The 15425-nt window shown below is 33.8% G+C and overlaps 3 protein-coding genes across 5 annotated transcripts; 2 read left to right on the forward strand and 1 right to left on the reverse strand.

The window, feature by feature from the left end:
* The first annotated feature begins 454 nt into the window (after positions 1-454).
* LOC108752946 (F-box only protein 22-like) lies at positions 455-2769 on the forward strand. 2 transcript variants are annotated; one of them, XM_018494201.1, is made up of 5 exons: positions 455-775; positions 1077-1243; positions 1483-1801; positions 1926-2351; positions 2428-2769. In XM_018494201.1, the coding sequence occupies exons 1-5, from the start codon at positions 591-593 to the stop codon at positions 2444-2446; spliced, it is 1116 nt and encodes a 371-aa protein (XP_018349703.1). In that variant the 5' UTR covers positions 455-590; the 3' UTR covers positions 2447-2769. The 2 variants fall into 2 exon arrangements, with proteins under 2 accessions (XP_018349703.1, XP_018349702.1); XM_018494200.1 differs by having other exon boundaries at positions 1926-2347.
* Positions 2770-6879: 4110 nt separating this feature from the next.
* LOC108752947 (pancreatic triacylglycerol lipase) lies at positions 6880-9063 on the forward strand. Of its 2 annotated transcripts, XM_018494203.1 has the most exons (6): positions 6880-7245; positions 7583-7732; positions 7841-7989; positions 8069-8245; positions 8323-8598; positions 8667-9063. In XM_018494203.1, exons 2-6 carry the CDS (start codon positions 7629-7631, stop codon positions 8909-8911), a joined length of 951 nt encoding a protein of 316 aa, XP_018349705.1. In that variant the 5' UTR covers positions 6880-7245; positions 7583-7628; the 3' UTR covers positions 8912-9063. The 2 variants fall into 2 exon arrangements, with proteins under 2 accessions (XP_018349705.1, XP_018349704.1); XM_018494202.1 differs by lacking the exon at positions 6880-7245 and having other exon boundaries at positions 7397-7732.
* LOC108752949 (5'-AMP-activated protein kinase subunit beta-2) lies at positions 9063-10866 on the reverse strand. The gene is made up of 5 exons (XM_018494204.1): positions 10659-10866; positions 10198-10404; positions 9809-10084; positions 9469-9699; positions 9063-9384 (listed from the first exon to the last, which is right to left on the reverse strand). Exons 2-5 carry the CDS (start codon positions 10387-10389, stop codon positions 9238-9240), a joined length of 846 nt encoding a protein of 281 aa, XP_018349706.1. The 5' UTR covers positions 10390-10404; positions 10659-10866; the 3' UTR covers positions 9063-9237.
* Positions 10867-15425: the final 4559 nt, after the last annotated feature.

The raw sequence follows: 15425 nt of genomic DNA on the forward strand, positions 1-15425 counted from the left end.
CGTGCGTGCGCGTGTGTGCGTGTGTGACACATTTATTTCCTAGAGTTATAATAGAATCTGAATATTTGATATTCATGTATCGAACATTTGATATCAAACAAATATCATTTCAGTTGTTTTAACAGTTTCGGAAAACTGGATATCATTCGAACGAATTTTAATCGAAATTATTCAATTATTTCCCAGATTCTATTTGTTGCTTTGAGCAGAAAAAAAACGTTAGTGATTTTTTAATATGATTGGTTCTTTCCTTTAGTTCTTTGTTGGATCTAAGTGTAGAAACCAATCATATTGAAGAATCACTAAGCATTATCTGATTAGTTTTCTCTGCTGAACGTAGCTATGTGGCTAGGGAAAACGCCAATCGGAATCTATTCCGACTTGTTGATAGGTGCCCTCTAATCATTTAATTTTATATATATGTATATATACGCACACACACGACACGCGACACACATATCTACTGTGTTTACTATGCGCGTTGGTGCATGTTGCGATTTGCGCTCTTGTGTTACTTTCATAGCGGTGTTGCATTGTGTTATTTTACTGTGATATTTTGACAAGCGACTGATTTAAATTGAAAGAGATTAATGGAGGTTTCAGTACGAAAAAAAATTCGGAAGGAAAAACCTAGTGCATCCAAAAATAATGATAGTGCAACGCAAAGCAATGAAAATATATTAGATTCCAGTACTTACCTAACCTACGATATTTTGAGAATTGTCTTTCAATATTTAAATGCCAGGGACCTAGCGAGAGCTGCGAGGGTTTGCAGGTACATATTGATGATGCATTAATAATTCTTGCTTGATGTAACTTCTTGCTTGATCTTAAACGCTTATATTTGATATAAGTAGAATGATTATAGTTTCTGTATCACATGCACACGAATGGATACGAACAAGATTTGAATTACATTCTGTTTACAAATGTTTCATGTTATGTCTTTAAATTTATGTGTTTAATCATGATAAAATTATTGATATTTTACATTATTGTCTGTACTGCAAATGAAAGTATATACATTATTAGCTGAATACAGCATAAAAATTTAAACATGAAATTATTCTTTTCAGATCCTGGTTAGAAGCCGTAAATAATGAGAAATGGACTAGAGGCCCTTGTTGCTTTATACAACTTTATGAACAGTTGTTTGTAGATTTTTTAAATGTCGAGAATCTAAGAATTAAACCATCAGCTGGTTTTTTTTTTATTCCTGAAAATACACCACGCGATATAGAAGGTATATATTTAATATTTTTTATATTCTCTTTAGGTTACAAATAAGTAATTAAAGGAATAAAAAGACTTTATCAATAAGTAGCTAGTAAATATTTTATTTTAAATTATATTTTATTTCAAATTGACAAACTACTTTTTGATTATTTTAATATAATTTTAATACTATTCTTTTTATTTATTTTTTCCAAAGTCATAGAATAATCTGGGATTGTTAAAATCAATTTTTTGTTTTTGTTTAAGAGCGGATAGAGACTTTACTACCTGAACATTGTGAGACTATAATATTATATAGTAGAAGTATTATTATGGATAGAGAGATGGAAGATCCATTTCCAAATATGGTATGTGCATTTTTGCCACAAATTCCAAACGTGAGAATAAAATCATTTAAAGTAGCAGAAGACAGTAGCATACAGAAAACAGCCGAATATCAGGAGATAATGAATACAATTATCAATCGTGAAACATCAGTGTCAAATCATGAAACATGTTTTATGTTATTCTGTAATTTGGAAGGTCGTACAACAGCAAAACGTTGGGCCAGAGCTATACAAAAAAGGTATAATTTATATTTAATCCAAACAATATATACAATATATACACCAAGTAATTATTGTGTCCAACTGTTATATAATAATGGTTGATACTTGATAATACATTTATTTCTTTTTGCATATATTCAGCAAAGAAAATGAAATAGTTTCTGTATGGGGTGGTGTGTTGGAAGATCTTTACATACAACATATAGAAAATGATCGTTTGTACAGAAGACAAACAAGACATAGAATAGTTCATAGAATGGATATACCATCTTGCGTTGCTGTCCTGATTACTGGTTCTATACAGACGTGGTCCATTATTTTACAAAATCGTACAAAGGAGCAAGCGGAAGCAAGATTAAAGTTATTTAAGAACGAAGTCAAGTTAAAAAAACATTCCATAGGATTTATGTTCATGTGCATAGCTCGCGGAAATGAAATGTATAACGAAACTAATGTAGAATCAACAATATTTAAAAGATTATTCCCCAAAGTACCCTTAGTAGGTTGCTCTGGTTATGGCGAATTTGGAAAATCCACTGTCGTTAATGAAGTAAACAAAGAAAGTAAGTAATTTCTTTCCTTTCTTAATGAAAATATCTTTTTAGTGAAAATAAGTCGATATATAGGTTTTTTTTTGTTTTAGAAAACACCGAGGAATGTAAATGTAAGAGATCGAAATCTTGGTCTAATGAATTCTCTACTGTGTTTTTGATACTTACATATGGTTGATGTTTTGAAAAAAGACGTATGAGTGCTAATGTGCTACAACATATTTTATCGCTCGTGCATTACTAGATTTAGGTCTTGTATTTACCAATTTTTTTTTTATTAACAAGATCTGAAAACAATGGCACTTCGATATTCACAGAACAAAATATGCAGTATAACGAAGCAATAAATCTGAGTATAAAAATTTGTACCTTATTTTTAGATGTAATTTGCGAACGTGTGTTTTGTACGAGTCCTAAAATGATGTTACCGAAGAGTAAGGAAACAAGTTATGACTTATAATAATATATTATATATTCGTACTATAAATGTTTTTATTTTTTTATTCTTTCATGTTTCTTCCCGGATAGCAAAACATGTAGAAGATATAGCAAGAATTATAGAAATAACAACCTTTATTGATTTATTTGTCACTCCTATATTACATTTAGTGCAATATGTATAACATAGAAGATCGTAAAAGTTGTTGAAAAATTTTAATAATACGTGTATGGATGCCTCCCATTTAGTGACACAAATCGACATAAATACTATTCTATCTTTGCATTCCATGAGTAAGAAAGACAGAATCATACTTGTGTTGACTCTTGACACTTTATTACTAAATGGAAGGCATCCTATATTAATTCTTAGGCTAATATTACATTCATCCGTTTTTTGTCGTACAAGCTTTTTAAGCCTGTTGATTGGTTGTAGGGCAAAGAGATTTTTTTTTTTTCAAATCTCTGTCCTGCAGCCAATTAACACTCTTGAAAAATTTATCATATGATAAATATGATATCAGCCTTAGCCTGATTTTATGTGTCGACAAATTTGTTAAGCACATTGATTGGCTGCAGGACAGATTAAGAAATCTCTGTTTTTTAGCCAATCAACAAGCTTGAAAAGTCTCGTTGAGTGACACATGAAATATCAGACTCACCAAATTCTGATTAAATTAATCATTGATCAATTCGTAGAAGTGCTAACAGTAGTTTAATGTATCAGAAAGTTTTCTCTTTCTTTCTCTTTTGGCACAAACTGTAATGATTAAGTTAACCAATTAGTGTTTATCGAAATTGATGAAAAAGGCCCTAACACTATTATTCGGAGCATTTCCTGTCCTATCAATACCGGTTCGTGTAAATTTCTCGCAGGTTTAGTGAATTAACTTAGATACATTTTATTATTTTCCAAAATAAATTTTAAACATTCATCTAGAAAGTTGAAGGTATATGTTCGTAAATTTTTAAAGACTTTTTAAACCATTTTAAATAGATTAAAATAGATAAAAAAATGAAATGAAAGTGGAAATTTTTATGTGTGTATATGTATATATATACATACAAAAAATTTTCGCTTTTCACATTTCCGCCCTAGGAAAGAATATTACCTGAGTGACCCTTTGGTCTAGAATATACTAAACCAAAGGGTCAGTCAGGTAATAAACTAGTCGCATGTGAAATATTAATGACTACGGTCATCAACGAGATATTTTTCAAACCAAAGAAGATCAATAGAGAAACCATTACAGAAAATTTACAAAGAAGAACTTAGTACATTTAAATACGGTGCAGATGCAACGCGCAGCAATGAAAATGTATTGAATTTTATACCATATGATATTCTGAGACTTATTTTTCAATACTTAACAAAGACCTCGCGAGCGTGGCAATGGTTTGCAGGTATATATACTTATGAAAATTTATTTCTGCGTGAGATGAGATCGTATCCTTATCCATGGATTGCTAGTCCGCGGACCGAGCCATCCGACGCCTCGATAACTCACAATTACAACGCTTGTAATCATCATTAGTACTTGTTTAACTTTAATAAGCAACAAGGATGAAATGATTCACTTTGTGAATCGGACTGTGGTCGATGATTTATGCTCGATTTAATATTAAATAAAACAAGTAACCAAATTGTCGAGAATATCAAAAAACAAAAACAAATAAAGGCTAAGAGAGTTTTTTGCGCGCTTGTTCGTGCGAAAATAAAAATGGTTTATTGTCGAAAAACTATAGTATAATTAGTTACGCATAAACGTTTCGGTCTGCTTTCGGACCATCATCAGTATGTCTGAACGTATGTTGCAAAATTCTCACTTTTTCATGGTGAGAGCAGAGTGGCAACTCAATCTCCTTATTCTATTGGCAATGGTTGACAGTGGCAATGAATAATAGATAAAAATCTGTGCAGATATCAAAAACGTTACCAATTATTATTTTTATAAAAAAAAATTAATGCACTCACCCATGTAGCCATGAAAGACGTGAATATAAAAAATTAATTAGAGTCGAAAGACAAAGGATCTGCAAATTATTCATATTTAGCAATGTAAATTCACTACAACCATTCTTCGAATATTGTGACGGTCAACATTCAAATGAATCAGATAATACACAGTATACAAACTAATAAGTAAAACGACTGAATATGTTTAAAAACGAGACTCTCAGAACATTGTAATGACATCCGAAGGAATACGAGTAATCATTCTGTTATCACTGAACACAGATTGGATCTAAACTATGATTTGATTGGGAAGGCACAGAAATTATTGTTCAGGAGCGGTTTTTGTACAAACGACGTATCTTGGAAATGCTACATATTCAGTTACAAAAAAATAGCCTTAATTTGCAATCTGACACTGAGTTTTTACATCATTCGATTACATCTCGATTCTTAATAATTTACACTGATTTAATCAAATAAATAGTACAGAACTTTTAGTTTTTTAAAAAACAATACAAAGAAGTATAGGGCATATAAGAATTAACGTAATTAATTATTAATGCAAGAACTATAATACGATATATAAAATGTATAAAAAAATTCTATAAATAACACATTGTAAAATACATTACATTACATGTTTCGGCTCTTGGATTGAGCCATCCTTAGATAAAACAAAATCCACAACCTTAAAATTCATTTTCATCATCATAGAAAAATCGTAATGAAAGTTATCCAATTTATATCAATACTGCTATATAATGCTATATATTGCTTTATAATTAATTACGTTGACTCTGTATGCCCTGTACTTCTTTACACTGATTTAAACTGCGTTTTTTGTTTTTATTACTTTTAAGTAACAGTCTGACATACGTTGATAATACGTCTGTTTTACTTATTAATTTGTACACTGTGTATTATCTTTGACTCATTTGAATGTTGACCGTCACAATATTCGGAACAGTTATAGTGAATTTATATCTGAATATGAATAATTTGCAGCTTATGATAATATTTATATTGGCTTATATATTGACTATTTATATTGACTTATATTGGCAGAAAGCGCGCTTTTATTTCTCAGATTCTACAATATGCGTAAAGTATAGCATGTTAGCTAACATCGTCGTAAGTGCGTTCAGAATACGGGCCATAATGTATTATACAGAGTATTCCACAACCATTGTATAATACTTTTATAGTATAAGATAAAGTCTGAGGGGGAAAGGAGGGGAGGGGGGGATAAAGTAAAATAAAAAATCCTAATACGAAAATGTCAAGGTCACAATAATTTTTGAATTACAACCCTTCACAGTCATGGTTGTCTAACGTGAGGACGCTCATTCGGAAAGTGAGAGATCCGGTTTCGATCTCCGGTCGAGATTATATTTTTCCCAGTAAATTCTTTACATATTTTCTAATTTAATTTAGAGAGGATTATTATTCTTTCAGATTGATTGTTCGAAAGTTATCGACGTGCAGTCATATTTGAAATAAATTTATTTGAAAAGAATATATTAATGTATTATTTGTATTATCTCACTTTCGACTGTTAATAGGATTTCTTATATTATAGTTAAATAATTTAATCATAGCCAGTACTATCACGTACTACTAATAGAGTCTGTGCTCGTAATTACGCGCACATCGACCTGATACCGTATTCACAGTTAATATTGAATTTTTTTTGAACAACTGATTATTAACAGCATTAGCAATTATTGTCATTAAAATTATTAAATCTAATACAAAAGTTACTTGAGAACAACATAATAATTATAAAATTTAATTTATTGCTTCTTTAACATTTTTTATGTCTCAAGACGAATAAAATCGTGTATTAATTAATTAATTATCGTGTATTAATAAATCAAATAGGATGTAATGTATTAATAAATAAATCAAAGTAAGATTAAATGGACTATATTTTTTCGACAATTTAAATATCTGTTAAATTGCAAATCTTGATTTGTTGAAATTATATATTCTTATCATAATACTTATTTGTGCAATAAAACAAATTCAATATTACTGTGAATGCAGTATCAGATCGATGTGCGTATAATTACGAGCTGAGCGCATGGACTTTTCGCGATATATTACTGGCTGTTTGATCGATTATAATTAAAAAAACGATTGTGACCTCGACATTTTCCTGTCAGGATTTTTTGCTCTATTTTATCTTTAGAATACGCTTTGTGAAAGTATTGTGGTTGTGAGACATCCTGTATATTATTTTTTTTTTTTAAATTTCTTTATCCCTTCATATTTATTACTTCTGCAATATTTGTTTTGAATAATGCGAATTGTATCGAGCAAGCGATTATCTATTCAGTGTAATCCGCATTGTTTAAAATACACGTATCAAAAAAGTAATGCAAATAATTCACAACTGAGTTACTTTACGACGTTTGTAAAATTATCGGTTAATTAGCCCGTTTCGACGCTGATTTCAACGTTGCCCGCGATATGCATGCACGAGATTGCACATTATTTGTTTCAGTACAAACCTGTATCCTTTTGAATGTAATTACAATCCCCCGCTTGATAGTACTTCCGCGCTTGTGATACAACATGCGAGATAAAACAAGAAAAACTAGGCCAAACGAAAGGGTATCAGCGTCTTATCGTAATACCGCCAGGATTTAAAAAGGAGTCTCCGTTTTGCGGCATCAGTAATTTAGTTGCTATTTTTCGTAGTTTTAATGCGAGGTCTGCACAACTCGCAATCAATTCTTTGCTCATAGCGATATTAAGTACCGCAGTAAGATGTTATCAAATCTAGTGTGGAAACAAATCTTTATTTTTGTTATATTGCGTTATTCTGTTTATTCGCAACAATGGGATAGTGGTTTGCGCCAAAGATACGATGGTTACGGAGAGGATTGGATTTTTATGCCTGACGGCAATGGACAGCCTCAAGTAGCAGTGTTAAAGGTTCAAGACAACGAAAGGAGAGGCGTATTAGACTCAGAAATAGCTTACATAATTTTCACTCGGTATCCAAGTTCAATAAATAAATATTATTTATAACAAAATGCTATCACACCTTAATTCTCTTTCATTATTCATTTAACCATGGTTTCCGTAATATTCTTATTTTTAAGATCTAATCCGGAAAAAGGTATAAGAGTGTCTCTAAATGACACCTCAAATCTTGCTGGTTCCGACTTCAAACCCTCGCGAAAAACGAAATTCATAACTCACGGATGGAAGTCGAGCGCCATGAGTACCAGTCTTATCAACATGAAAGAAGGTAGCTTGTTTTTCTAATTGATTTACGAATTCAGTCTTAATTCATTAGCAAAACGGATAATTTTCACTCTTTTGAGCAGCTTTTCTCACTCACGGCGATTACAATGTCATTCTTGTGGACTGGGAACCGTTGGCTGCGAGCACATTTTATTTGGGACCGATGCATAACACCGCAAGAGTCGGGACTAACGCTGCCAATTTCATAGACTTCTTAGTAAGAGAGACTGGGCTGAAAACGGAAGATGTTCACTTTATCGGTACACTGTCTTGTATAATACAATATTATTTGTTTATTATTTATAAGTCGCAGTTTCATTGCCCGTTGATTTATAAGGTCATTCCCTTGGTGCACACGTGGCTGGGAATGCGGGCGGTGCGACGACTTCCGGGAAATTGAGCAGAGTAACAGGTTTGGATCCAGCGTTGCCAGGATTCCACATACTCGCCTCCGAGAAAACTCGCTTGGATCCCACAGATGCAGTATTCGTCGACGTCATACATTCCTGCGGCGGTGTGTTAGGCTTTCTTCAACCGCTTGGAAAAGCAGACTTTTATCCAAACGCTGGTACGGCGATCCAGCCCGGATGCTGCTGCGTTCCTGAGATAATGGGTAAAGTATTTCCATCGTTAGGGCAGATCTTTGTAACAGAAACGTCTTATTCTTTCCATATATTTTAGAGGCTTGCAGTCATGGGCGGTCATATGCATACTTTACGGAAAGTATAAATTCGAAAACAGGACTACCGGCTAAGAAATGCGACAACTGGGACTCATACTTAAGCGGCAAATGTGACAATTCGCAAGTAGTACTTATGGGAGAGCATGTTGAACATACCGCCGAGGGTCTATATTTTCTTAAAACGAGATCGGATCCGCCTTACGCACATGTATCAGAAGTAACCAACAATAATGTATCTAAATGAAAATTATATATAAGCAATCATATTCTTTCAAGATACATATTTCGAAATAATTCCTGTTACGTTGGATTCCATTTGTTGATAATAGCGAGAAAAGCAAATATAAAATATCTAACTTTAATAAATAGTAATTACATTATTATACACATGATTGAGATATAATAAACATAGCGACAAATCAACTATTTCTAAATATTATAATCTTCTACCTTGCCTCAAAGAAGCTCATAAAAATCTTATGCATTAATATGGTGTCACTTGGGCACCTGTATTATTTCGGGATAATTAAAAAATATACAGCACCAACAAACGCGGGAATGACTTGACATTTAAATCGGTTTGTAAAGCAAAGTTGTAACATATTTTTTGCGATAACGATGTGTGGCTGATAGGACCATCACGCTGTCTTTAATGCTCAAAGCGTAAAGATGGTTCAGCATAACATGATTTGGTTCAGGTAGAAGAGTAGGTTCACACTGGAAAAAAAAAAAATATATGATGGCAGAAAGTCTCATTGAATTTTCGTCGAATGTATATTATATATTTATTATTTAGCTTACGGATAATGGCGTGTCTTTGTTAAGGATAACTTGTAGCAGATGCGGCGGCAAGATAGGTGGCCCAGTTATTTTCTCCCAAGGTTTGTGCGGTGGTATTTCTTGACCATACTCCATTTGAGTGCTACTAGTAACACCTTCGCTGTCTTTTGCCAGAGCTTGAAATACTTCAAAGTCAGACTTCCTAACAGAAACTAAATTGTTCTTGGAACCCATGCCGTTGTCTACAATTTTCTATAACATTAAAACAACAATCTCTGAATTTAATATACAACACAACATACGAAGTACAGATACGTTATAAATAATGTACATAAAGCTATTAAAGAAATGTAACACTCACCAGTCCAGGATCGTGTCTCCATTCTCCATCAACGAAAAATTTATACTGGTGTTCTCCTTCTGGTAGATCAATTATCGTGACAAAATCTCCATGGCTTTTTACCATCGGTAATGTTTTCCATCCAGTGAATGTCCCGCTAATATATACTTGCTTTCCACCTCCTTCCCATTTGAAAACAGTTGGTAGCACCTTATTATCTGCAACTTTTGTACCCTCAGACACTGTGTTAGATCTTGGACGCTGCGATCCAAAGTCTTCTCCATCCTGTTGGCCGGTCTATTCATAGTCAAATAAAAATAACAATGTAATATGAATATAACATATGTATATATATATATTTACATGTAAAACATATTTTTACGTGTATGTAAATGTTATTTTGACATTACTTTTGCAAAGTATGACTCTTCTTCTTCGTGGGAGGACTGAAATACAAGTTTCTGGCTAGGTTTTTTGTCGAAAACGAACGCCTGGCCTTCCTTTCCTGGAGAGGGTGGAGGATGATCTTTGCTATGTCGCTCTCTGTTTGCTGTAGTGCCGTGATGATGACCGACAGGCTGATTGCTTCCCGCATTACCCATTATTGCATTTAAGTTCTTGAAAAGTACAAAATGATATTTAAAAAAAAACAAACAATTTTAAAGCAAGTAAATTAATTATTACATTAATAATATAAATATGATGACTATTTCGTAGGTTAACATGAGATTATTTAACATCATTATCCTTTTTAAGAAGCAATAAAAGATGATTGTAATAAAATAGTTTAAAAGTTCGAATATTATTTATTTCGGTCGATGTAAAATTCATTACGTGTAACGATGTTATTCACTGTTTGCAATAATCTCACCTGGTGCTCCGATATACATCAACGACCAATCGAGAATGTAAACATTCACTGGTGACGTTAAAGCTAGGTCGGTCCTTCGATCTTGAAAAGATTCCAATGTAATTCTATTCTTAATTTCTTACCGATGATGTTTAAATCCTTTGTGAGAAACGAGGATTACAACATTTTTATTGTAGATATGTATACAATACGCCTATCATGTCACAAGACTTTTTATCATTTAACATAGTTACTTAATATATCGACAATAAGATATTGCAGAAATTCGCATTACCTAAAGCATTTAATAATGATATCGTAAGTCGATAAAATTGGTGATTTCAGCTACTTTTACCACGCAATCTCTTGATAATGTAATCAGTTGGTGATAGAAAAGCAATTTATAATTGCAAGGCGGAACAAAATCTGATAAGTTTATCGTTTGGAAAAGATACATCTCGAAATTCATTCGCACTTATATAATATAAAATATTCCATATATTGGCGTAATAAAATAACTGTTTTCAGTTGCTTTCCATTTATATCAAAACTTAATTAAATAATTTCCACTTGTGACGTCAAAATTCAGTTGCACGTTCCTTTTTATTCTAACAAATGAACCTATACAGTCTACATCGAGATCGTGCGCTTTACTGATTGTGAGTCTTCTTAATTCAAATTAAAACTTATTTTGTTACATGCGACAATTTTGTCACCAAAGCGAGCAATTAAGTAGTGCTATCATTATCTGAGTATAAAATATACTCACATAATTTTAGATTCTTAAATTTAACTCGTATCACTTGCGTGAAAATGAAAAGCAACTATTGAGAGCAAGAAGTATCAAATCGTTATTTATAATATTAAGATTTCGCGCGCATGCGCAGTCGCCATGACAGTTTCGCGCCGCGGCGATCGTACGATCGTGTCGCGTCGCGCTCCTCGTGATTTTCTCGTCTTTCGCATCGCCAAGTTGTGAATTTCGCGTCCATACAGTGCCGGAAACACCAAACGGATTGTCGCGCGATCGTACATCATATCCGTTCGACAATCGCGGTCGAGTCTCGCCATAAAACGGTATCGACAAGCTGCCGATCAAATTTTTCGCGAGCAAGACTATCGCGAACGACAAATATGTATCGTGAATGCGCATGCGCGGCCATAACAGTTTTCACGCCGCGTCGCAATAATTCGTAATCGGCGCGAGAAGTGCTCCCGTGTCTTTTCCTCGTCGTGAATTACGCGTTTGAATGAACGTCGAGCTTGTAAATAAAGAGGGGAGTACCAGAAAGGTGAAGTACTAACCAATCGTCGTGACGTTTTAATTCGCGTACGCGAATTACGGTTACCACGTCGCGTCGTTCTAGTTATGTAGCGCTAAACAAAATGTCGAGAGTGTCGAAGTACCGAGCGTACTGTCGTATTTGTATAATTGCGATCGTATGTATTGTACCGATGCGTGCCATTTTCGTGATCGCGGGTGAGTGCTTGTTTTCGTGACTTTGTAGGGATAGACCGGAATCTAGCATTAATACGATTTAGTCTTGTGTCGCCAGTCAATGTTTACATTCTCGATTCGTCGTGATGTATCCGAGTATCAGGTAAGATTGTTACAAACAAGCGAATAATATTTTTTGAAGTAGATGGTCTACCTGACTGTCCCTTCTAGAAAATTTATTTAATACTATTACTGGATTATTAATCACTTATTTTGAGTAGTTATTAAAAGTACTGCTAATAGTACCTTTAATATATATAGATAATAGATATAAAATTTAATATTAATTGTAAAGAATTAATCACTTATTTTAAAAGTACTGTTAACAATACTTTTATGTAATAAATACTTTATTATATAATAAGTATTTATATTATATTATATAATAATAATTTATTATATAATAAATATTTAAAATAAGTGATTAATTGGCAGGTACTAGTATCACAAATTTCTATAAGAGGCGTTCCACTTGGCACAACGTTTAAAGAATTAATTTTTTATCCTTGTTGTTTATTAAACACAAGTGATGCTCGCGAGCGTTGTGAGTGCTAAGTGGACAGTATCTTTAGTATTACAAACTTATTGAAGTACTTATTTTTGATTAATCAATTGAAATTCTTCCTTTTGATCGGTCAATTAAATGCTTCGCAGTATTTGTAACATTAAGTGGACCGCATCTGTAATGAGTTTTACGTCGATTAAATTAAGTAATTGCTCGATCTTCAAACTTATTCATTATTATTGTTTTTTAGCACGATATCTGGAAAATACGAGCGGCAAGAGCGACTACAGCGCAGCGACGCCAGCGGCTGGTGAGTTCAAACTTATTTTATGCAATTATTAATTATATAATTAATTGTTTATTTATTCGTGTGTTTTACGACGCGATCCGATTTTTTTTTGGACGTAACGATGTTACGTAGAAGATTAAATATTAAAAAAATCATTTCTACACATCACATTGATGTCGCTTGTACTTGGTGTGTCTCCATTGCGGCGCCAGATCGCAGCACAGTTAGTATTTTCGCGTACAGGATAAAAATTAATTTACTGATGGGAACCGACGAACACAAATTTGGAATGATCGTTCGAGCTTGTTCGTTTCGAAAAATTATTGCAAACTGTTGTCTTGCATTCGCGACGAATTTCATTGAATCAAATTGAACTCCGCTTTTTCCACATTTTCCTATGAAGTTATCGAAATCCGTTTTTCAGCGTGAGGAATGTTGTTTATGGTAAAGTTATCGGTAGATATATCGGTCGTCGTGCTCTTCTTCGTCGCACATTTTTATTATCCCTCTCCGCTTCGCTTCTCTCTCCCCTGCCCCTTCGTTCAATTTTATTTTCTTCCTCTTACCCTATCTCTTACCCTTCTCCCTCCCCCCCCTTCTCTCTCTCGTCAACTTTTTCGTTTCCTACGCGAATTTATTATTTATAAAGGCGAAAGCACACCCCGGGCATGTTTCGTCCTTCATAGCCGGCGGCTATACGCGAGAGCGCTTATATCCCGTGGCTCGTGTTACTCGCTCCACGCGGCCGCGAGGTCAGTTCGGAGGGGTGGACCGCGGCTTTTTACGTGCCCCCGTATATTAAATATCCTGCAATAACAGTAATTACGGTTACGGTGCTTTGCGAAATTGCGCGGCTACTTCACCGCGGCCTGCGGCCGGGCCCGCGAACGCGAATGTGATCTTCTTATGGGCGGCGGATATCACGTGGACAGTATACGCCGATTCCGGAGCGAATCGAGCGACTCGATCCCCGAACCTCGAGTAACCGCAACCTGCTCATTTATCCTTTCCCCTTCGATGGTAGTAATCGCGAAAGGAATAGACGTGACGCGCGAAAGTATCCCCCGCGTGCCCGCCACCGATGTAATTACCTTTAAATGCACGGTGTTACATTTTAAATTAGGAGATACGTCCAAGTAGAGCTGCTTTTACGTGGAGAACGCGCATATCGAATCGTAATTAAATTGTTATTATAGATCGTATAAATTACATTAAACTGTGTCTCCGCGGTAGAGATATGAGAATAATTTGGATTCGAATGAAATTGAATAGAATCGTAGTAAATTCGTCTTCGAATTCGAGAGATTCGAAATCGAATAAGGTCAAAATTTCGAATCATTGGTGATTCGATTTGGAATTAATCGTTTATCTGCTTTATTTATATATGACTCTCGTAAATTAAAAATTATTTATATTTTCCCGTTTATTTAAAAAGTCTGGTTATTGAAGATGCTTTTATTGCTTTTAAAGTAAGCTTTCAATGGAAATCCGGGAAAATTTGATTTAAATTCGATTTGTTTTCGAATCAGAAAAATTCGATCCAACATAAAAATTTCAAATTCGATTCGATTTGATCTCACAAATGCTTGATTCGCACATCTCTACTTCGCGGTTTATAAGAGTGTTGTATTATCGCGTTGATATTCTTTTTATTTGATTATTTGAAATGTAAAAAAAGATTTGATTCCATTGACAACGTGATAGACGCTGTCTGCCCAGTGACGACTAAGTCACTAACGTTTCACTTATCGAGATAGTATGAATTTCATTTAGCGCAGCATGCGGTGTATATTGATTATTAAATGTATTCCTTATTTAATGATGCTGATTAGATTAGTGTAAAAGGTTTGGATGATATCTAAAGTGGGAACATCTGTTCATGGTTTCTGGCAATTGCGTGTTCGTTTTATTACGTATGCTTTACACGATTAATTCTTATCTCGATTCTCGATAGACGTATTTACTTAAAGAACTTGGATTATATATAGAATTACGTTAAAAACAGTAACACACATACACAGTAATTACGCACCATTAGTTTTATCAGGAGACATTTATTTCAAGAGTGAGCAGTGAAGTCTAAATTAAAAAATAATTTTATGTTACATTTGCGTATGTGTGTGAGTGCGTGTGTGATATTAAATTCTATATAATTTTATATTCCGGGATAGGCTTCGGAGAGACACATTATTGCTTCGCCTTTTGCACGTATCTGTTTTTTTTTTGCATTAAAGCACAGCTAATATCTTTATACGTATATTATTCATTTATTGATCGAATTAAAAAGTTATTATCGTTGCAAGAGCTGCAAGACATCTTCAAAATTAAATAGGCTTTTATTCACTTTCAACGTATTTTAATTATAAAATCGATCGACTTTGCCATGTATCAACTGACGGAAGAGCGTAAATTCGTGACGGGCCCCGAAAGTCGTCTAGGCCAGATGTCGAGCGTTCAAGATAAAAAATACCAAAGCGTATTCGAAGAGAGAAAGAA

Source organism: Trachymyrmex septentrionalis, unplaced genomic scaffold (assembly GCF_001594115.1).
Source record: "Trachymyrmex septentrionalis isolate Tsep2-gDNA-1 unplaced genomic scaffold, Tsep1.0 scaffold62, whole genome shotgun sequence".
NCBI lineage: Eukaryota > Metazoa > Arthropoda > Insecta > Hymenoptera > Formicidae > Trachymyrmex > Trachymyrmex septentrionalis.

Excerpts from the sequence above, each read along its gene's own strand:
- LOC108752949 (XM_018494204.1), bottom strand. The coding sequence starts at position 10,389 with ATGGGTAATGCGGGAAGCAATCAGCCTGTCGGTCATCATCACGGCACT. Across the intron at positions 10,085-10,197 it reads AAGAGTCATACTTTGCAAAA|ACCGGCCAACAGGATGGAGA; the intron begins GTAATGTCAAAA and ends GACTATGAATAG. Across the intron at positions 9,385-9,468 it reads ACAAAGACACGCCATTATCC|TGTGAACCTACTCTTCTACC; the intron begins GTAAGCTAAATA and ends TTTTTTTTCCAG.
- LOC108752946 (XM_018494200.1), top strand. The coding sequence starts at position 591 with ATGGAGGTTTCAGTACGAAAAAAAATTCGGAAGGAAAAACCTAGTGCA. Across the intron at positions 1,244-1,482 it reads TACACCACGCGATATAGAAG|AGCGGATAGAGACTTTACTA; the intron begins GTATATATTTAA and ends TTTTTGTTTAAG. Across the intron at positions 1,802-1,925 it reads GCCAGAGCTATACAAAAAAG|CAAAGAAAATGAAATAGTTT; the intron begins GTATAATTTATA and ends GCATATATTCAG.
- LOC108752947 (XM_018494202.1), top strand. The coding sequence starts at position 7,503 with ATGTTATCAAATCTAGTGTGGAAACAAATCTTTATTTTTGTTATATTG. Across the intron at positions 7,733-7,840 it reads GCTTACATAATTTTCACTCG|ATCTAATCCGGAAAAAGGTA; the intron begins GTATCCAAGTTC and ends CTTATTTTTAAG. Across the intron at positions 7,990-8,068 it reads TCTTATCAACATGAAAGAAG|CTTTTCTCACTCACGGCGAT; the intron begins GTAGCTTGTTTT and ends TCTTTTGAGCAG.